General features: G+C 42.8%; 1 protein-coding gene across 1 annotated transcript; it reads left to right on the plus strand.

Moving 5' to 3' along the window:
• The first annotated feature begins 12239 nt into the window (after window positions 1-12239).
• CCL18 (C-C motif chemokine ligand 18) lies at window positions 12240-19798 on the plus strand. Its single transcript, XM_030923644.1, has 3 exons — window positions 12240-12376; window positions 18782-18893; window positions 19286-19798. Exons 1-3 carry the CDS (start codon window positions 12313-12315, stop codon window positions 19374-19376), a joined length of 267 nt encoding a protein of 88 aa, XP_030779504.1. The 5' UTR covers window positions 12240-12312; the 3' UTR covers window positions 19377-19798.
• The last annotated feature ends 3518 nt before the right edge of the window (window positions 19799-23316 follow it).

The raw sequence follows: 23316 nt of genomic DNA on the forward strand, positions 1-23316 counted from the left end.
AGGCAAAGAATTTATGACTAAGACCTCAAAAGCAAATGCAACAAAAACAAAAATAGACAAATGGGACTTAATTAAACCAAAAAGCTTCTGCATAGCAAAAGAAACAATTAACAGAATAAACAGATAACCTACCAAATGAGAGATATATTTGCAAACTATGCATCCAACAAAGTACTAATATCCATAATCTATAAGGAGCTCAAATAAATCAACAAAATCCCTCAGATAGCCCTACTAAAAAGTGGACGAAGGACATGAACAGACACTTCTCAAAAGAAGACATACAAGTGGCCAACAAATATATGAAAAATGCTCAATATCACTAATCATCAGAGAAATGCAAATTAGAACCACAATAGGATACCATCTCACACTGTCAGAATGGCTATTATTAAACAGTAAGAATATAACAGATGTTGGTGAGGATGCAGAGAAAAAGAACACTTACACACTGTGGGTGGGAAGATAAATTACTTCAGCTTCTATGGTAAACAGTATGGCGATTTCTCAAGGAACTAAAAATAGAACTACCATTTGCCCAGCAATCCCACTACTGGGCATCTATCCAGAGGAAATCATTTTATCAAAAAGACACCTGCACTCATATTTTACTGCAGCACTATTCACAATAGCAAAGTCATGAAATCACCCTAAGTGTCCATCAGTGGTTGATTGGATAAATAATATGTGGTAAATATACACACCATGGGATACTATGCAGTCATAAAAAGAATGAAATCATGTCCTTCATAGCAACATGGACAGAGAGAAAGGCCATTATCCTAAGTGAAATAACTCAGAAACAGAAAATCAAATACCACTTGTTCTCACTTTTAAGTGGGAGCTGAACAATGGGTACACACGGATATAAAGATTGAAATAATAGAGAGTGGGGACTGCAAAAGGAGGGAGTGTGGGAGAGGATGAGGGCTGACAAATTACCTTTTGGGTAAAGCGTGCACTATTTGGGTGATGGGTTCACTAGGGGCCCAAACCTCACCATTACGCAATATATCCATGTAACAAACCTGCACAAGCACCCTTCCTGCATCTAAAATAAAATAAAATAACAAAAAAAGAAAATATGAATTTGTTACAATATGACTGATGTGTCAGAAAAAAATTGAGCATAACACATATTTTTCCATTTGCTTACAAGTGATTTTATCCATGAAACACACTCAGTGAATAAGCCATATAAGAATACACAAAATGGGCCGGGCACAGTGGCTCACGCCTGTAATCCCAGCACTTTGGGAGGCCAAGGCAGGTGGATCATAAGATCATGAGTTCAAGACCGGCCTGGCCAATATGGTAAAATCTTGTCTCTACTAAAAATAGAAAAATTAGCTCGGCATGGTGGCGTGCACCTATAGTCCCAGCTACTCAGGAGGCTGAGGCAAAAGAATCGCTTGAACCCAGGAGGCGGAGGTTGCTGTGAGCTGAGATTGCGCCACTGTACTCCAGCCTGGGTGACAGAGCAAGACTCCGTCTCAAAAAAAAAAGAAAAAAAAAGAAAAGAATACACAAAACATGTGTGCATACACATGTCTCAAATACCTACTAGCTATCCTAGTTCACCCCATGTTATGAGCTACACCTATCCACAACTTCCTTTCTGATCTAAGACAACCTTCCTTTTTTTTCAATTTTTTTTTTTTTTTTTTTGAGACAGCAGCTTGTCTAGGCTGGAGTTCAGTGGTGCCATTATAGCCCACTGCAGCCTCTAACTCTTGGATTCAGGCGATCCTCCCATCTCAGACTCCAAAGTAGCTAAGACTACAGGTGCATGACATCATGCCTAGCTAACTTTTAAAGAATTTTCTGTAGAGACAGGATTTTACTATGTTGCCCAAACTCCTGGCCTCAAGTGATGCTCCCACCTTGGCCTCTCAAAGTGCTGGGATTACAAGTGTGAGCCCCCACACCTAGCCAGACAACCTTCCTTTTACCACTTCACAATAATTGACAACCTGTAGCCCTTCTGACTTCCACTTTAAAGCAAATTTCAGGTATTTTTCATAGTAAAGTGCTGTATTTATTATAGCATTTATGTTAAATACTTAGCATTTATAAAACTGTGCTTCCATTTTTACTAGGGTTCTATCTTTATTTTAAAAATATGTCACTGATGAAGTATTTGAGTGTTCAAATACTCAAACTCATTTTACCCATAAGCTCTATAGGTTTTACTGCATGGTTTTGCATAACGTAGTGGTTTTTAGGAATGCATGTGTAGGTCGGGCACAGTGGCTCATGCCTGTAACCCTAGCACTTTGGGAGGCTGAGGCGGGCAGATCACAAGGTCAGGAGATCGAGACCCTCCTGGCTAACACAGAGAAACCCCGTCTTACCAAAAACACACACACACACACAAATTAGCTGGGCGTAGTGGCGGGCGCCTGTAGTCCCAGCTGCTCAGGAGGCTGAGGCAGGAGAATGGCGTGAACCCGGGAGGCGGAGCTTGCAGTGAGCCGAGATCACACCACTGCACTACTCCAGCCTGGGCGACAGAGCAAGACTCCATCTCGGAAAAAAAAAAAAAAAAAAAAGAGGAATGCATGTGTCTTGGTTCACCTATCGACCACTTGACGACATCTGGGTTATATCTTGAATAAAGTAAAGTTTGGGGCTATTTTGAATAAAGCTATATAAACATTTGTGCACAAGTCTTTGGACACAGAGATACAAATAGTTGGAAAGGCAGAGGGAGCACACTTAAAGATCCCAATGTGAGTGGAGCCTGGACCGTGTCTGCATAGAGGAGGACTTGGCATAGAGCTCACTCTTCATTTGTACCCCAAGAGCCCTGCTTTCCTGTTGGATTCAGCAACACCGTGACCTCCTCTGGATGGCTTTTTCTTTTTTTTCTTTTCTTTTTTTTTTTTTGAGAAGGAGTCTCGCTCTGTCGCCCAGGCCAGAGTGCAGTGGCTGGATCTCAGCTCACTGCAAGCTCCGCCTCCCGGGTTTACGCCATTCTCCTGCCTCAGCCTCCGGAGTAGCTGGGACTACAGGCACCCGCCACCTCGCCCGGCTAGTTTTTTTTTGTATTTTTTAGTAGAGACGGGGTTTCACCGTGTTAGCCAGGATGGTCTCTATCTCCTGACCTCGTGATCTGCCCGTCTCGGCCTCCCAAAGTGCTGGGATTACAGGCTTGAGCCACCGCGCCCGGCCTGGATGGCCATTTTCAACTCTATAGTGAGGAAAGAATACCGGGAAAGGGGGAAACGTTAATTTCATTTAGAAGCAAAATTACAGTGTTCAATACATTTAAGTGTGTAATATGTTTTGTTATTTTCTTATGAATTTGTTCTTAGTATATGAAGAACATTAACTCTTACTTACGTTGTTTATATCTTCTTTAAAAATTGGGGGAAGTAGATGTGGATTTTCTATCAAAGTTGCAAATTCTGGAGTAATTTGATGAGTAATTATTTTCTTTCATTTTTCAGCATTAGGCAGTTTCACTGCCCTCTCTGTCTTCCCGGAATTTTCTGTGTAATTTAACAAGATGCTGAATGGGATTTATCTTGCTGCAAAAAGCTGTTTTCTTATTCTAAAAAGACCATAACATACTACCTTGAGGGATAATATTTCCTGGAGATGGCAGGACTAGCCCTAAGTTTCTCCCCATCCTTCCAATCTATAGACGTAAAGAAAAAAAGAGAAAAGAGAGGGAGAGGAGAGAATCATAGCCCAGGGCAGGGAGTATTACAGTGCTATAGTAGTCCCAGCTACTTGGGAGACTGAGGTGGGAGGATCACTTGAGCCTGGGTGATCGGGGCTGCAGTGAACCATGATCATAAAATGGTAATGGTATTGGATCACAGCAGAGCTGTGATCTCTGCTGCTCCCATAAAGGCAAATGAGAGCATTCCAAGGGAAAAGTCTGTAGCTATTGGAGGTAACATCAAAGAAAGAAGGAGTGTTCTCTTCATCTGGTTACATTTTATATAGGCTACTTATTTGTTGATGTGCCCCAGTAGTACCTGAGTAGGGGGGAGGGGAAGGGAGAGAGATGGCAAGCAGAGAGTCTTGGCCTGCACTCTGACCTTTAGCTTGATAAGCAGGAGAAAAGTGAAGATGTGGTAATAGATGGAGGGACTTGAGTCATTTGACTTTGCCCACCCAAGAGGATGACCTGGCTAATTGGAACTGAAATGCTCACATCATGGAACAAGAAATGTCAGGTTACTTCTGTTCTAGGTGTAATAACACCTTGAGAGGCAGAGATCTGATGGTTAAGAGCACAGGGCATGCACCCAGGTTTAAATCCCACCACTGCTAATTATATAGTTGTGGGAAATTATGTAAACTCTCCGGACTCCTGTTTCCTCATCTGCCAATTGGGCAACAAGGGTATACGCATCATAGTGATATTCTCAGGAAAAGAAATGAGCCAATACTTGAAAGTTCTTAACTCATAATAACTTCTCAATAAATTTAAATCATTTTTAATTTTTTTTCTTGTTTTTTTCTACTCTGTCACCAAAGCTAGACTGCAGTAACATGATCATGTTCACTGCAGTCTTGAACACCTGGGCTCAAGCGATCCGCCCATCTCAGTCTCTCAAGTAGCTGGGACTACAGGTGTCTGCCACCATGCCAAGCTAATTTTTAAATTCTTTTATTGAGATGGGATCCCACTATGTTCCCAGGCTGGTCTGGATGTCCTGGGCTCAAGTGATCCTACTATCTCAGCCTCCCAAAGGGCTGGGATTACAGGCCTGAAACACTGCGCCAAGCTTCATTTTTCTTAAGAAAGTTTGACTTATTTTCTTAAAGAGTAAAGATGCATATGAAGGAAGGTCTTGCTTTGAAATAAAGGAAAGTGTTTTTATTATATTAATAACATTACAACATAGTGCAAAGATCAAAAATTTATTGAAAAGTGCACATCCAGAAATTCTTGTGGTTGATGGATTTGGTCCAATATCTTGAGAGAAGATTTAGCACAAATATTCAGCACTATCTAGAATCACTGTGTACTATGTGATTTCTTAGAGAAAACATTCAACAAAAACAATTCAAAATTGGAAATACACAATAAAGGTGAATTAAATTAAAATTTAAGTGTGGTTTGGTTATGGGGGGGATTAGACCATAAAGGAGGTAGTTTCTGGGGTTGTAAGTGCTATTCTTCTGGCTCAGCTCCCTTTCCCCCAATCTACTGATGGATTTAATTTTTTTTTTCTGGGCTATTTAGATTTAGCTCTGGGTTTTGATGTATTCCTGGACTCAGCATCTCTGGGGTTGGCACAGACCAGCTGACCTCTTTTAGTCTGGAAGCTATGGGGGAAGGCAGAAGATTAAGAAGGATCTAGCCAGCTGGGAAATGTCTGGGCCCATGGTGGCCCCTCCATCTCTCTTTCTGACTTGCTATCTCAGAGTCTGTCTCTTTCTCAGCAATCAGCTCCCATGCCTTAGTGTTCCAGTTTCCCAGAGTATCTCATGAGATACTGCGAGGGTGTCTTCAGTCAGCACCCTCCTGCTGCCATGTCTTCCCCCTCTCTTCCTCTGCCCTTGGCCAGCCTCTCCTGTCTCCCTGATGACCCTGGACTGCTCAGAAAATACCTCAGAGACTCTTCTGTGCCTGTGATGGGCCCAGAGAGCTGGGTATTCCCAGGATGGTGACCAGTCCCCCTCCCTTCACCCATGGGGGCTGCTCCAGTGTCTCCCTCAGGAATGGGCAAGAGGAATGACCCTTAAACAACACTGGGCTTAGAACACAGGCTGCAGGTTTTGTAATAGTCTGCTACAAAATCTTGAGGGATCTTCTGGGGGTATAAGGGAAGCAGCAGGAGTCTGTGGAGTCAACACCTGCCGTAGGAGAAGGCACAGCAAGAGACTGAGTTATTGAAAAGCCAAAGAAAACCAACTTCCCCTCTCTATGCCCCCTGCCCTCCCTTTAATCCAAAAAAGATCAGAAGGAACGAGAAAGACACAGCATTTCTTAAAGTTGGGGAATTCAGATGAACTGGGACACAGGTATCTTTTCTACAGATTACTTTGCCTCTTACTTTGCCTCTGTCTATATTACTCCATTTTGATTTTTATTTTTACTCTTTTAGGGATTTAGCTCACTAAAATGTCTCATCTTCCAGCTCATCTCTTTTGGGAGGGAAATTTATCTGTCCTATGATATCACAATACGAAAGAGATGAAGCTAGGATATCTCACATGTCACCAACAGGACAGGGCTCTAGGGAATAGCTGACATGAATTTAGGCTTACACGCACCAGTGGGAAATAAATAGAGCTGCCAGTTACTCTGTGAATTAGGCCTCAGTTATCTTATCAGGAAAGTGGAAATTAGCATCTCCTGCTCCCACTCTCTGAACCACTTGGTGGAATGTGATAGCCTGGACATTTTTGAAAGAAAGTCTTTTTGAAGAGAATGGCCAGGGCGATTCGAATTCCTGTTTTGAGTGCTCCGTTTTCAACTCAGGTGATCTTTATTTTCAGGGCATGTTTGGTGTGGTCCCACCTGGAGCCAAAGAGGGTAACATCTGAATAAGGCAGAAGGGATGACACTCTCTTATGGTACCAAGGAGGTTTGGGAGCAGAGGACCACAATAGGAGGAGACAGTTGAAAATGCCTGTGTGATGCTGGGCAGGCAAGGGATTCTGGGCTTGAGTGTCATCATAGCTAAGACGAGCAAGCTTGAGTACTTGAAGCTAGCACCTCCTTCTTGGGTTCAAGCCATTGCCCCTTCTCTTTATAGAGAATTCCATTGTATGGGAAGATAGAAACTGGGGATGATTAGAGGAAAAGATTTTAATCAGAACGTTAGTGTCATGTTGGGAGTTACATAATTCAGGGGTTGCCAACACCCTTTGGTCAACACAGAAGGTCCAAGTATATGCAAGAATAGCTTAACTTAGGCTGGGCGCGGTGGCTCACGTTTGTAATCCCAGCACTTTGGGAGGCCGAGGCGGGCAGATCACAACGTCAGAAGATTGAGACCAGCCTGGCCAACATGGTGAAACCCCGTCTCTACCAAAAATACAAAAATTAACCGGGCATGTTGGTGCATGCCTGTAATTCCAGCTACTCAGGAGGCTTAGGCAGGAGAATCTTTTGAACCCGGGAGGTGGAGGTTGCAGTGAGCTGAGATCGCGCCACTGTACTCCAGCCTGGTGACAGAGCGAGACACCATCTAAAAAAAAGAAAAAAAAAAAAAAAGCTCAATTTCTCCATCGAATGGGGACACTTCTGAGAAAATTGTTTGCTCAATCTGTTCAAGTTGTTCTGAAGAAATAATTTCCTTAGTGAGTGGGTGATCAGGACTTGGTATGGCCACAGGCTCTCTCACGAGATGGATGTATCTATGAACCATGGGCTGACTATTTCTCTCCTGTAGAGTAGAAGGTGCTGATGCTCTTTCACAACTGCTTGGACTATACAGATGTGATTTAACTGATGATGTCACAATCGTCTATTATAAGTAACCTTCACTATCTGGATTGGAAGATCCTCTTCTAAGATGATTTCTTCATTCACACATCTGGCGCCTGGACTGGGATGTTTGAAGGACAGGCTCCTCTGGGACTGTCAACTGGAGCTGTCAACATGCCCTTTCAAGATAGCAGCCTTGAGACTCAAAGATGAATGTTCCTAGTAAACTAGGGTCATACTCATGGCCTTTTATGACCTAGCCACAGAAGTCACAGCGTATCTCTTCCACTACAGTCTCTTGGTGAAAACAGTCACAAGCCTGTCCCGATTCAAGGAGAGAGAACCTAGATCTCACCTATCAATGAGAGAAGTATCAAAGAAATATGGCCATCTTTACAAACCACTACAGCATTATTTTATCTCTAAATATTTATATCAGTTTCTATTGCTTCCATAACAAATTACCACAAATGTAGAGGCTTAAAACCACATGAATTATTCTCTTACAGTTTTGGAGGTCAAAAGTCTGAAATGGGCCTCACTGGGCTAAAACCAAGCTGTTAGTGGGGTGGCAATTGTTTTTGGAGGCTGTAGGGGAGAATCCAATTTCTTGCCTTTATTGGCTCTTAGAGGCTGCCCACATGGGTTGGCTATAGTGGGCAGTGGATAGTCCAGTTCTTCTCACATTGTGTCAATCTGATACTGACACTCCTTCCTCCCTTATAAGGATCCTTGTGATTATGCTGGGCTTACTCAGATACTCCAGGATATTCTCCCGATCTCAAAGTCAGTGATTAGCAACCTTAATTCCTTCTTGCTGTGTACAGGTCTCAGGGATTAGGATGCGGACATTCTTTTGGGGGAAATGTTATTCTGACTACCACAATATTTCAGTATGTATCTTTAAAATAAGGACTTTAAAATCCCACACAATCAAAATACTGTTACTTATTTGCCATCTGTGTATTCTCCTCAGTCTGTTCATGTTTTTTGCTCATTTTCTAACTGGATGGTACATTTGCTTACTTTCGAGTTTTGAGAATTATTTGTATATTCTGAATACAAGTCCTTTGTCAATTAAGTGGTTTGTAATTACTTTTTCCCAGTCTGTGATTTGTCTTTTCATCCTCTTGACAAGGTCTTTTTGAAGAGCAAGATTTAAAAATTTTGATGAAATCTAATGTGTTGCTTTTTTCTTTTATGGATTATGCATGCTTTTGGTATCAAATCTGAATTTTTTTTTTTTTACCCAGTCCTAGGTCCTAATATTATTTTTCCTATTTATTTTATTTTTATTTTATTATTTTTTTTAAAGACAGAGTCTGGTTCTGTCACCCAGGCTGGAGTGCACTGGCACAATCTTAGCTCACTGCAACTTCCACCTCTTGGGCTCAATTCTTATTTTTTTCTAAATGTCTTATCTTACATAACACACATGTCCCAGTTTATTTGACTTCTCCAACTTTAATGGGAGTTTGAATCACCCTGGTCATGAAGTCTATGATCCATTTTGAGTTAATTTTTGCACAACGTGTGAAGTTTATGTTGAGATTTGTTTTTTGGTCTTTGACGTCCAATTGCTCAGATACTATTTGTTACAAAGGCTATCTTTCCATTTTTTTTTTTTCATAAATGTTTGGTAGAACTTGCTTATGAAGCCAGCTAGGTATGAAGATGTTTTCTAATAAAGGTTTTTAATTATTGATTTAATTCCTAGGTAGAAATAAAACCATTCATATTTTCCATATCTTCTGGTAACACATTCTTGTGTCAATAAATTATATTCTTAATAAGGGAGAAAAGGGACTATACTCTAAAGCACTAGCAAAATGTAGCAAGCATGTGTCAGCCTGAGCAGGGGAAGTAGACTTGGGTTTGGATTTTGAGGTTGCTTGATAAAAGGAGTTGGAATGTAAGCCTCTATAAGAGACAACTTACTGACTTGGGATTATTCTTTCTGGGTATAGGCTGTAACCTCTTGACGAGGACCCGGGGGTTGGTACAGATTTGTTGCCAGAAAGGCTCCAGAAGCCTGAGAAAGCAATGGCTCATGCTGAGTGAAGTTAAAATACCCGAATTGCCATGACAGATGGAGAAGGAAGGGATTAAAAGAGTCATGGAAGTGGTCATGCTGGAGTGGATACATTACAGGAGGCCAGAAGGCTCACCAGATTATGTTCCATGTGAATGCACTCTTCACCAAAGCCACCAAGACTCCCTGGTAAGAGGAGCACCAGCATCTCTAAGAAGTTAGTGGTCCAGCCTTCTTTATAGACTAGGGCTGATGGTAAAAGTGACTGTCACAAAACTTGGCCCATTGATAGCTCTCTCTTCTTGAAGCAGTGGGGCCCTCTCTCCTTGAAGCAGTGAAGCTGTCTCACTTTGAAGCAGTAGAGGCTAGGTAGCAGCATTTAACAAACAGAAGCCAAGGGGTTCTAAATATCATTATAGACAGCAAGGTTGGAGTGACAATCAAGGGGTCTTGTCCCATGGAGAGTTGTGGCAATGGTTAATAGAACAAGCATCCCTAGAGGGAAGGTGAAGTGGAAATCTCTGAAACTGTCCCCTTCTCCCAGGAAAAGAGAGTAGATTAGAAACAATATTGCAATCTAGTGGAGGGGATGGTGGAAAGCAATGCCACCATTAAGGATATAAAAAATGCAAGGAAAATGGTTATTATCATATCTATTTAATTTGTAAGTCTGGCTTCTGCAGAAACTGGATGGATCCTAGAGAATGACTGTGGAACACTGTGAGCTCAACCAAGTAGTAGCCTGATTGCAGCTTCTATAAACAGGTGCTGACTCATGCCAGGAATGAAATACATGTTATGTACTTTCATTTGATTGATTGATTTGTTATGTACTTTGATTGATTTGGCAAATGCATTCTGTCCCATAACAAGTAGGAAAGAGGATAAGAAAAAGTTCCCATTCACGTGAATGGAAAATATTCATTTATAGTTTTCCCTTGGACTGTTAACTCTCATCTTCTGCATACTATAGTCTGAAGAGATCTGAATTTTCATGTATCTCTCAAAACAACACAGTCATCCATTACGTTGGTGACATCCTGCTGATAGGGCATGATAGACAAGAAGTGGCCATATGTTGGACACCATGTAAGACATATGTATTCTGGCTGGGTGCGGTGTCTCCTGCCTGTAATCCCAGCACTTTGGGAGGCCAAGGTGGGTGGATCACCTGAGGTTGGGAGTTCAAGACCAGCCTGGCCAACATGTAGAAACCCCATCTCTACTGAAAATACAAAATTAGCCAGGCGTGGTGGTGCATGCCTGTAATCCCAGCTACTCGGGAGACTAAGGCAGGAGAATCGCTTGAACCCGGGAGGTGGAGGTTGTGGCAAGCCAAGATTGTGCCATTGCACTCCAGCCTGGGCAACAAGAGCAAAACTCCATCTCAAAAAAAAAAAAAAAAGAAGAAGAAAGAAAAAGAAAAAGAAAAAACGTATGTATTCCATGAGGTGGGAGATAAATCTTATAAATATTTATGGACTTGTCATTTTAGCAAAGGTTTTATGGGTTCAGTTGTCAGGGGCATACAGGGATATCTCCTTTAAAGTGAAAAACAAATTAACATAATATATTAGCACAAGGATAAGAAAATAAACCATTGGAACAGAACAGAAATTCCAAAAGCAGACCACACGTATATGGATCCAACATGGCACCGCAAAACAAAGGGAAAATGATGATTGTGATGTTTAATTTTACATGTCAACTTGACTGGGCCATGAGGTACCCAGACATTTGATCAATCATTACCCTGAGTGTTTCTGTGAGGGCATTTTTGGATGAGATTTACATTGAAATCAATAAACTGAGTAAAGCAGATTGCCTTCTCTAATGTGGTGGGCTTCATTCAATTAGTTGAAGGTCTGAATAGAACAAAAAGGCTGACCCTCCTGCCTGTAAGAGGGAACTCCTCTTGCCTGATTGCTTTCACACTGGGACATGGGTTTTTCTCCTGCCTTTGAACTTAAACTGAAACATCGTCTCTTCCTGGGCCTTAAGCCTGCCCATTCTCAGGCTTTGAACTCAAACTGGGACTACACTTGCAGCTCTCCTGGGTCTCCAGCTTGCCAGCTCACCCTACAGATCTTGGAACTTGTCAGCCTTCATAATTAAATGAGCCAATTCTCTAATTTCTTATTTTGTATACACACACCATTGATTTTGTGTCTCTGGGGAATCCTGACTTATACAATGGATTTACCAATGAGTTGCCAAGGTCCATTGGGTATTCATGTGGCAAAAAACAAATCTTGAACCCTTCTTCACACCAAACATAAAAATCAACTCCAGATGGATTGTAATTTAAATATTAATGCGAAAACAATAAAGCTTCTACAAGTTAACAGAGGAGGATATCTTTATTGCCTTAGGATAGGGGAAGATTTCTCATTAGATCACAAAAGGCCTAACTGTATATAAAAGATTGAAGCATGTGACTCTATTAAAAGGAAAAACAATTGTGAAAATCCATCAAAGCATTCTGCTCTACCAAAGGAGGCTGTGACAACTCATTTCTGAGAAATATCTGTCATGTGAAAACATAATCACATGATTATGCATAATCCTAAGCATAATCCCTGGGTGCTTCCAACTCCTAGTCACCCATGTGGAGATACAACTTCCCCATAAGCACCTCAGTCAACAAGTGAACCATTTTGTTGTACCCTAAACCTTTCAAGTAACCATAGGCAACCCTGGGCTGAGAACTCACATGACACCACCAAAGTTAAAATGTCTTGCATCAGCACCTCCAATGTTCCCATGGTCCAGGGCTGCCTATAAAAAGGAGAGATGACAGCTCATACCCCAGAAGGAGGCCAGGAGTTGTGAATTTCCAAGCCCCAGCTCGCTCTGACCACTTCTTTGCCTGCCCAGCATCATGAAGGGCCTTGCAGCTGCCCTCCTTGTCCTCTGCACCGTGGCCCTCTGCTCCTGTGCACAAGGTGAGTCTGTCATCCATGTGCTTTGATGGCTCCCTGGGCAGAAGTCAGGCCACATCTTCCAGGTGCTGTGGCCTGAAAACCCCCGTGTGAAATTAGGGATCCTCCAATGGGGTTTCAAAGTGACATCTTTGTTTTCTTCAAGAAGATTGAAAAGCAGTCTATTGATCTGGGCGGCAGGATGGGAGTCAGAGAAGTTATATCCTACTGAGATAAATGAGATGGTTGAAGTCTAATTCATTGGGTTATTAGCATGAGGTAGAATCTAGGTCTATTTAGTTCTCTGGTGCTGGTAAGTTTTACAATGACCTCAGCAGTCTCCTAGAGTTCAACCCCTTGGGTAACATAAAAGATGTCTATACTCTTCTCAGCTATCTATGATTTAATCGATTAGAAAAAAAATTCCCCAAGGAGAGTTAGGAGAAGGGAATAGACTATTCAGAGAGCCCTTGATTCCCTGTAGGGTAAAATAAAGACTAAAATGGAGATAAGACTAGGGAAATTAAGGAGAAACAAACAAGAAGCCAGAGTATTTCCAGCTTTCTTTTCCTGCAGGCCTCAACTCTGAGCTATGCTCTCTCCCTTTGCTCCTTTGTGACCCGCCTGGGCTTCTTCTCCTGAGCAATTCCTGTTGCCCTTGTTGCCTCAGATTAGATTCGTACCCCATGCATCTGCTGCTTCTCCTACACCTCCCAGTAGATGCACTGCAAATTTTTGGTTGCCTATTATAAAACCAGTGGTGAGTGGTCTTAAAATTAAAATTCTATATTTTAATTATTTATACTGTCAATATTCATTTAATTTTCATCACATATTTGCTCTTCCTGTTCTCTTAAATTCTTCTGCATCTCTGAGCTCCATCTGCAATCACTTTTCTTCTGCCTAAAGGAATCTTCTTAGTATTTTCGTAACTGCGGGTCTTCTGATAGTGAAGTCTCCATTTTTAGCTTACTTGGAAATGTCTTCATTTTACCTTCACACTGGATATTAAAGTCCATATTAGCTCCCGCCTCCTACTTGTGCTTACATGCTCCTTGTCCCTTATCCCGTGGGTTGTCTCCTCCATATGCCCTATCTGCAGTCAGAAGGACTGGTGCTCGCATTACGCCAGGGCAAGAGCACTGGCTGCTGGAGTCAGCAAATTTGCAGTGGATATGGAGAAACATAACAGAGGCAGGAGACGATGTGGTGCCTTAACTGTGAGGGAATCGGCATCCAGAGCCTGAGAAAAACCAAGTAAACTTCTTCCATCCTTGAAAAGGGACCAGCAAGAAGTTGATGAAGACCTCACTGCTCAGGGCTGTGGAGTAGGGCACAAAAGGAACTAAGGAAGTCATTTATCCTTGACTTTGAATGTTTCTTTTAAATCTCTGCCTCTGTCTTACTCTCACTCCCTTGCTCCCTCCTCAGGGAGTATAGCTCTTGAAACGCTGGCCTTTGTTCCATCTCTTTTGGGTAGGAACTTCTTTCAGTCTACAGAGACTTTTCCCAGCAAGAGACCCTCTTCTGTAAATCACTCTAGGAGTAGAGCTTCTCGGTAGAACTGAGGGAACTCTGCCACTTCCACACCCTAGGAACCAACTAGACCCAGAGTTTGCATCTGGTGAATGACTGAGTTAGGCCTCAGTTTCCTCAACCAAAAATGGGTCCTAGCCCTCTTCTGCCTTTCAGATCTAAGTTAGATATCTAAGTCCTCGGAAAATAGCCCAGAACATTTTGAAACCTTTTGTGAAGTTCTTTGATTTTACTTAGAGGATCTTAATCCACAAGAATTAAGTGATTATGGCTTAAAAGTCTGCCCAGAGCATAGGGAAACAACTCTAAAATGAAGAAAGGACAAGGGTCAAGAGAGTCTCAAGGGACAGATGAGACTTGTGAGCTGATGGCCATGGAGAGGAGATGGAGGGCACCAAAGAAGACCTGTTCAGTGTTGGGCAGGCAGAGGAGTGTAGGCAATGCCAAGACAGGACTGGGCACTTGCTGCCCGCCTACATCCTTCTGGGGTCCAAGCCATGTCTCCAACCCTTTACAGGCGACTCTAAACCATGAGGAGCTGGAGACTGGGGATGACCAGAGGGGAAGATGTTAAGTGCATGGTGTTATGCTCTGAGTTGTACATGTTGGGGTACCTTGGGTCCCCCAGGGGTTTAGGATGTACAAGAGCAACTCAACTGCTCACTTGTTGGGCCTGAATGTGCAGAAATGTTTTTAACAGTGAGAGAAGGTGAGATGTTAGTGTTGAAGTCATACATACATGGAGAGATCTTCAGATTAACACTTCCTCCACAGAGCAGATTTCTAATGCTGTGCTGCATCTCCTCTGACCACATGGTGTGACATAAATGGTGATGCCACAGCGTTCTGGGCAGCACAAGTCACACTTAAACCACACCCTGGGTGAAAAGGACCTTTATGTCGTGTTAATCGGAGTGCTTCTAAGAAATGGTTAACTCATGAGGAGGAAGTCAAGAATTGGTGTCACTAAGAGGCCAAGCTTAGCAGGTACATTCTATCAAGAACAGATCTATTTGTGAATGGCACCATGGTCATTTCCTCCTATGGAACAGATATTTCTAGTGTTGTGTTTCCATTGCACAGAAGTGCCATGTAAGATGACACCCCAGAATCTTAAGTAGTTCGAGTTGTGTTTGATCCAAATCCAAATGGACAAAATGGAATAGGGAAAGTCTGGACTATGGGAATAACAAGAATGATGCGGCCAGGCTTTTAACCACTGTTTGATTCATTGAACATTCATAGGTCCCTACAATATGCCATCATTGGGTTTGACACTGGGTAACAGACATGAATATGCATTACCTATGGGGTGTCTATATAGATCAGGAGCCTTAGATACCCTTATTTTTTCACCCAGGAAACCTACAGCTAGGAAAATATCCTATAGAAATAACCTCACTTATGGAGAAAGATTTTTGCATACAGATGTTTGGCATGATTTATAACAATGAAAAACTGGCCAGTTGCGGTGGCTTGCAGCTGTAATCCTAGCACTTTGGGAAGCCAAGGCAAGAAGATCACCTGAGGTCAGGAGTTCGAGACCAGCCTGGCCAACATGGTGAAACCCCATCTTTACTAAAAATACAAAAATTAGCTGGGTGTGGTGGTGCATGCCTGTAGTTCCAGCTACTCAGGAGGCTGAGGTAGGAGAGTCGCTTGAACCTAGGAGGTGGATGTTGCACTGCGCTGGGATCATACCACTGTACTCCATCCTGGGCAACAGAGTGAGACTCCATCCAAAAAAAAAAAAAGAAAAATTGAAACCAACCCACATATGTTATAGTAGTACATGATAATATTAATGTACTAGGCTTGAGTAAATTAGGCAGTTCTTAAAAATACTGGAATGATGTGGAAAAGTCTTTTAATGTTAAGTACAGTCATGTATGGCATAGCAATGCTTTGGTCAATGACAAACTGCATATATTATACAGCGGTGGTCCCATAAGATTATAATTCTGTCTTTGTACTATACCTTTTCTGTGTTTAGATATGTTTAGATATGCGAATACTTAAAATTGCATTACAGTTGCCTACAGTATTCAGTACAGTGGCATGCTGTGCAACTGTGTAGACTAGAAGCAACAGGCTGTACCATGCAGCGTAGGTGTATGGCAGACTACACCATCTAAGTTTGTGTAAGTCTATAATATTCCCACAATAACAACACGGACTAATGACAAGTTCCTCAGACGTATTCTTGTCATTAAGTGATGCATGGCTGTATAAATAAAAAAATACAAAATTAAAACCTGTATCACGACAACAGTAATGTCTTCCCCCACCAGACACAGTAAAAAGAAGGAAAAAAGCAAATGAGCAAAGTACTATCATAAGCCTAGGAAAAAACTGCACTGGAAAGAAATACACCAAACTGTGTGTGGTTTTTTTTTTTTTTTTTTTTTTTTTTTTTTTTAAGTAGCTGGGTTTGGGTATAGAATTTTTCCTACCTTCAATGAAATGTATTTTTTTCAGATTTGGCATCAGAATGCATATATGCCACAATAGGGAATGTAGAAAAAATTCTCACGTTTTTGCCTCCATTTGCCTGCTGCCTGCCCAGCTTTGGGATCCTAAATGAGTTTTTATTCTTTTCTGTATTTTATATGTTTTCAAAATTAGCTTTACCACTTTTCGGTGTAATCTATAGTTCACATGACAAATCATATAAAAAGCTATTTGAACTAAAAACACTAGTAACATTGCTCTTCCTGTACTCTATGAGACCCCCTCGTATGCTTGTGGATGAGACATTGTGAGGATGTGATGACTGAGAAAGCAGCAGCCATTTTGTGACCACGAGGTGACAAGCTCAAATAAGAAAAGCCAATGAAATGATGGGGGAAGGGGAGATGTTTTAAGAAGCCTGAGTTCTTGATGACACAATTGAGCTGTTGAACAAACTTGGGGAGGACTGCCTGTTTAAATTTATTTATTTATCTATTTATTTACTTGAGACAAGGTCTCACTCTATTGCCCAGGCTGGAGTGCAGTGGCATGATCAGAGCTCACTGTAGGCTTGACTTCCCGGACTGAAGCAACCCTCCTGCTTCAGCCTCTGAAGTGGCTGAAACTACAGGCATGCCCAGATACTTAAAAAAAACTTACAGAGACAGGTTCTCACTATGTTGCCCAGGTTGGTCTCACACTCTTGGGTTCGAGCAGTCCTCCCACCTTGGCCTCTCCAAGTGCTGGGATTACAGGCATGAGCCACCACGCCTGGCTCTGATTTATTTACTTTTTCAGTTTTAAGGACTAATTATTATTACAAGAGGTGAATATGCCATAATTTATTTAGTTGTACATCATCTTTTGTTACAAATAAGCTGTGGCAAACACTTTGTTCATCTTTATGTTTATATCCATAGGATAGATCCCTGGCAGAGCACCTTGCTGATCAAAGAGTAACAACTCTTTAAGGTTCATCATTCCTATTAGCCGTCAGTTAACCCAGCTAACCCAGGGACTGGCATATTGTAGAGGTTCAATGAGCTAATGTCTGATAGGCCAACCTCAACCTCGCCCCTCCTGTAGCACTTCTCCAGTTCTGCTGTCTCCATCCAGGCATGCTTTTCTCTGGGGTTGTGCTTCTCACGATTTTCTGGCATTATCGTCCATGGCATATCTATGCTGTCGGAACAGCTGCGGAGGCTATCAGAAGGTTCCGCTCCATGGGAAAAAGACTTTATCTACAGATCTGCCCTTGGGAGAAGGCACCAGCTAACCCAGTCTCAGGGTGACGCCAGCATCTCACCTCCTCTCACTGTGGAAACCATTTCCTCACCAAGGGAGCGACTGAACCATTTTTGCAAATAACCTGAACCTTTGTGGTGAGGCTCTCCTGGTTTGTGCAATGCACAGCATGACACCAATATCATGATGAAAAATTTATCCTTCAAAGAGGATAAGGAAAAAAACTAATGGGTACTAGGCTTAATATCTGGCTGACGAAATAGTCTGTATAACAAACTCCCATGACATGAGTTTACCTATGTAACAAGCCTGCACTTGTACCCCGAATTTAAAAGCTTAAAAAATGAAAAGAGAAAACAAAATTCCTCCTCAGTCTCCCCAAGTTTATATCTTCTAATACCCCAAGGCTGCCCGTACAGAGAAGAGACGGCTGAGACCCCAGAAGGAGGCAGCAGCTACAAGTCCTGAGTTCAGCTCTTCCCGGCCGCCACGTGAACTCACACTCTGCCCAGCATCCTGGGGACCCCCACAGCTGCCCTTGCTGTCCTTTTCTTCACTGACGGCCTCTGCCCTCAGACCCGCTCTGCCCCATGTGAATTTGTCTTTTGCTTTTGTGCCCCCCTGTCTGGCCATGGCTTGGACCCCACTGCCCAAGTCCATCCCTGAGACCTCCAAGTAGAGAACTTCAGAAGGATTTCAGGGACCATTTCCTGGGGAGAGTTTTTCTTCCTAAGGGGTTTCAGCAACTCCGTTCTCCTGCTCTGGGAGACAGAGGGAGAGTGAGTGAGTCCCGTTCTATGGATGAGAAAATGGAGGCCCATGGGGATTTTGACAAGATCAGGTCCAGCTGGTTCTCAGTGGTGACGCCTTGGCTCTCCTTATGAACTCAGATGGAACTCCCCAAGGAGAGATGGGATGGAAAATAGTTTGTTCAGAAAACTAAATTTCCAGTAAAGAGACATAGAGATCCAGAACCAAGACAGACAGAGAATGAGAAATACCAAGAGAAAGATGCAGAAATTAAAATGTCAGGGGAAAGAAGAAATGCCAGCTTCCTTCTGGATCTCTTTGTGCCCACATCCCCACCCCAAGGAGTGATGTCTCCCAGTTCTTCCTGATTCTCAAGGAAAGGGACCAGGAGCAGCTGGCTTGCCTTGTGAACAATGACTTGGGATCTTTCTGTCCTGTCTCCTGCAGTGGGTACCAACAAAGAGTTCTGCTGCCTCGTCTATACTTCCCGGCAGATTCCACAAAAGTTTATAGTTGACTATTCTGAAACCAGCCCCCAGTGCACCAAACCAGGTGTCATGTAAGTGCCAGTGCTCCTGCCCACCCCTCGGGAGGGAGGCTGGGAGGTCTGGGGTGAGGTCCCCTCAGAGTACTCAGCTCTTTAAGGCCCATCAAGGTGAAGGACTCTATGGGAGGCCCCTGCAGTGTTTTCTGACCTGGCCTGGGACCTGCAGAGTCCTGAAGAGCCTGCCCCTGGGCAGAGGGAAGAGAGCAGACATGACAGCAGGAAGTTGACTTCCTGAGGAACCGCATCCGAGACACTTGGGGAAGGCCTGTGAACCCCGAAGTTGAGGAGAAATTTTACTGGCGTGAGGACAGGCCCTGAGATGCCTGGGACAGAGAAGGATGCAGAGGCCACAGGATTTCCCTGATGAATTCGTCAGTTCTTAATTCTTCCTCCCTTCTCCACAGCCTCCTCACCAAGAGAAGACGGCAGATCTGTGCTGACCCCAATAAAAAGTGGGTCCAGAAATACATCAGTGACCTGAAGCTGATTGCCTGAGGGGCCCGGAAGTTGCGAGGACCCAGTGACATTGGTGGGCCCAGGAGGGAGCAGGAGCCTGAGCCAGGGCAATGACCCTGCCACCCTGGAGGCCACCTCTTCTAAGAGTCCCATCTGCTATGCCCAGCCACATTAACTAACGTTAATCTTAGTTTATGCATCATATTTCATTTTGAAACTGATTTCTGTTGTTGAACTGCATTATGAAATGAGTATTTTCTCTGACATCTCATGACATTGTCTTTATCACCCTTTCCCTTCAACTCTTTGCACATTCAATGTGTGGATCAATCAGTGTGATTAGCTTTCTCAGCAGACATATGTATCAAATGACAAATGCTTATTGGATGGTTTTGCTCAGCATCACCTTTTAATATATTGGCAGTACTTATATAAAAGGTAAACCAGAATTCTCACTGTGACGACTCTATTGATTTTATTTCACTAATCGGAATCACAGATTGACAGGAATTCTGGGGGAGGAGTAGAGAAAAGGGGCAGAAACCACAAGGTAGGGACCGAGTACTTCTACAGTCATACCAGACGTTTCCGTGGAGATGTTTTCCTGAAAAGTTGAAACAGACACCATTATTTTATAAACCATATTGTAACTGAAATGCGATAGAAAAATTTTCTACTTAAATGAATACCAAGATGAAACTGCAATGCATATTTATGCACACAAGCTCATTTTCATAAAGGAAGCTTTCCTCAGAATGATGGCTAACATCTGTTGAGGACTTACCAAGTGCTGGGTTTCGGGCCAAGTACTTATATTAGTGAAAGTCTGGGAAACATCACCCACAGTCTAGCAAGGACTCCTTACCTGGAAGTTGGCTGAATGTCTTGGTCATGTTATCTTTGTTCCCCACTCTGCCTTTGGGGAGGATGTTTTCCATGGCTATCTGAGATGAGGCTTGGGTCTGGGTGGCCAGAGTTAGCAAATAAAAATACAGAATGGATACTTTTTTAGTGTAAGCATATCCCATGCAATATTTAGGACCTACTTGTACAAAAAATGATTTGTTCTTTACCTGAAACTCGAATTTAACAGGGTATCCTAAATTGTATCTGGCAATCCTCCGAAGAAGGAATACCGCTTATGGAGGTGTCTGTTTCCTGTTGGAGATGTCTAGTGATTGGCTTAAGTGTAGAACAGGGCTTCTCAACCTTGAATTCACATTAGAATCACTTACGAGAGCTTTAAAAAAGTTCAGTGCCAGGGCCTCACCTCCAAAGTCATGAATTTAATTGGACTGATGTGGGGCCCAGCATCAGTGATTTAAAAACTCCCCAGGAGATGTTAATGCACAGCCGAGTTTGAGAACCACTGTTGGTGTGCGGTCATAGGCTGTTTTGAGCCAGTATTAGGGTTTCAGAGGCAATGCAACTTTGTTCCAATTTTTGAAGACATCTGATCTAGTTATTTTTGGTTCATTCCATTGGATGGTTAATCATAAGCAGAAAATCTATCAGATACAGTTATTTCTAGAACTGGGTTTTTAACACGTCTCTTCCAGCACAGCACTGGGAGCTCTGTGGTCAGCCCTTCCACCGCCCACCGGTTCCCCGTTGTATTAACTCCACATTGCCCCCCTGCTGGTGAAACAATGCCACAGGCATGAAGGCCGCCCTCTTTAGCTCCCTGCCTCTGATGAATACAGCCGCACCTTCACGAAGAGCACAGCTGTTCATTGTGATGGTTAATGTTATGTGTCAGCTGGACTAAGCTAAGGGATACCCAGATAGCTGATAAACATCATTTCTGAGTGTGTCTGTGTGGTGTTACAGAAGAGATTAGCATCAGAAGACTAAAGAAGATCTGCCCTCACCAATGCAAGCAGGTATCATCCAATTCACTGAGGTCCCGAATAGAACAAAAAGGCCGAGGAAGGGTGACTTTGCTGTCTGCGTTTGAACTGGGACATCCATCTTCTCCTGCCTTCTGATGTCCATGCTCCTGATTCTTGAGTCTTCAGACTCAGACAGGGACTTGTACCATCACCTCCCCTTCCTGACCCCTTCTCAGGTTTGTGAACTTGGACCAGGACTGACAACTTCGTCTGTCCTGGTTCTCAGGCCTTTGGACCAAATCACACCACTGGCTTTCCTGGTTCTCCAGCTTGCAGATGGCAGGACTTCTTGGCTTCCATAATTGTGGGAGCCCAATTCCCCTAATAAATATCTCGGGGTATATATATATATATAAACATTGGTATCCAATCTATATCTATAGATAGAAATAGTCTATTGTTTCTGTTTTTCTGGATAACTGACCAATACATTCATTTTATCATCAAGATAAATATTGACAAGGTGGGATCTGAGAAGGAGGTGGATTGGGCTGCTTCAGGACCTGCTTTCCTGTCCTGCCTAATCTCTCACCTCCTCATTTTTGCTGATATTAACATTAGCTTGGAGTGGAGAACTCTGCTCTTCTAGTCTGGAAGCTCTAGATCACTGGATTCTTAAATAGCTTGGTTTTCAGGCAGCAAGCAGAAAGTACACTTCTTTTTTTTTTTTTTTTTTTTTTTTTTTTTTTTTTTTTGAGACAGAGTCTCGCTCTCTCGCCCAGGCTGGAGTACAGTGGCCGGACCTCAGCTCACTGCAAGCTCCGCCTCCCGGGTTTACGCCATTCTCCTGCCTCAGCCTCCCGAGTAGCTGGGACTACAGGTGCCCGCCACCTCGCCCGGCTAGTTTTTTGTATTTTTAGTAGAGACGGGGTTTCACTGTGTTAGCCAGGATGGTCTCGATCTCCTGACCTCGTGATCCGCCCGTCTCGGCCTCCCAAAGTGCTGGGATTACAGGCTTGAGCCACCGCGCCCGGCCGAAAGTACACTTCTTTAAAAAACTACTTTTCCCCCTTCTCTGCTATCAGATGAATCAGTTTCAAAGTAAGTTAATTTCTTCTTAATGGGCCTTACGAAGACTGATGCAAGAAATAGTCTCCAATACCCTGAATTTTCCGTTTTGATAAAACTTTGGCTCGAAGATGGCCTTAGAATATATAACAGGCCATGGGGGTAACCGGCTGTTTTGCTAACTAGAGCTATCCCCACTGACTTTGACCTTAGCTACTGCCCTCAGCCAGTTCCACATTTGGGGACCTACACTTACAACACTGCAGTCCATGTTAGTTAGGGATGGTTTAAGTCACAGTGTCAGAAAAATAACTCATTCTGGCTTAAATGATAAAAGGAATTTGTTAGTTCACATAACTGAAGCTTCAAGAAATAGAATTAGTTGCAGGCAAAACTTGATTCAGTGGTCCTTGTTTCACTGTAGACTATACATGTCTTTCTGAATTTCTGATCTCCCTACGTTTGAGAGCTCCATCCTAGAACGAAGTTACTATATTCATCCTACTTACCTTACTGGCAGAATAGCTTCCAGAAACTTCCAGAGCAAATTGGGAAGACAATGTCTGTATCTTCATATTTTGAGCCAAGAGCCTGAGTTCCACTTTTATTGGTCTGGCTGGCTTGGATTAAGAGCCCATCTCTTAACCCAGGGGTCAGCAAACTATGGCCATTGGGCCCAATTAGGCCTACTACCTGTTTTTGTATGGCCTGCAAGCTAAGAAGTTTTTACATTTTAAGTGATTGAAAACACCCAAAAGAAGAATATTTTGAGAAATATGAAAATTGTAGGAAATTTGAGTTTTAGTGTCCATAAAACAGTTTTATTGGAATGCAGTTGGGCTCATTTGTTTGTGTATTGCTTATAGCCCACAGTCTAGCAAGGACTCCTTACCTGGAAGGAATCATATTTTCATATGACAAAGTAGAGCTGAGTAGTTGTGAAAGAGACTGTATAACCCACAAAACCTGAAATAGTTACTATTTGGTCCTTTACAGAGCAAGTTTGCCAACCTATATCTTAATTCGTCTTTGTGGCCAGGGAAGTGGATTTACTGATTTGTTTGAGCTGACCAGTGTCT

This window comes from Rhinopithecus roxellana, chromosome 19 (genome assembly GCF_007565055.1).
Source record: "Rhinopithecus roxellana isolate Shanxi Qingling chromosome 19, ASM756505v1, whole genome shotgun sequence".
Taxonomy (NCBI): Eukaryota; Metazoa; Chordata; class Mammalia; order Primates; family Cercopithecidae; genus Rhinopithecus; species Rhinopithecus roxellana.

Excerpts from the sequence above, each read along its gene's own strand:
- CCL18 (XM_030923644.1), top strand. The coding sequence starts at position 12,313 with ATGAAGGGCCTTGCAGCTGCCCTCCTTGTCCTCTGCACCGTGGCCCTC. Across the intron at positions 12,377-18,781 it reads CCTCTGCTCCTGTGCACAAG|TGGGTACCAACAAAGAGTTC; the intron begins GTGAGTCTGTCA and ends TGTCTCCTGCAG. Across the intron at positions 18,894-19,285 it reads TGCACCAAACCAGGTGTCAT|CCTCCTCACCAAGAGAAGAC; the intron begins GTAAGTGCCAGT and ends CCTTCTCCACAG.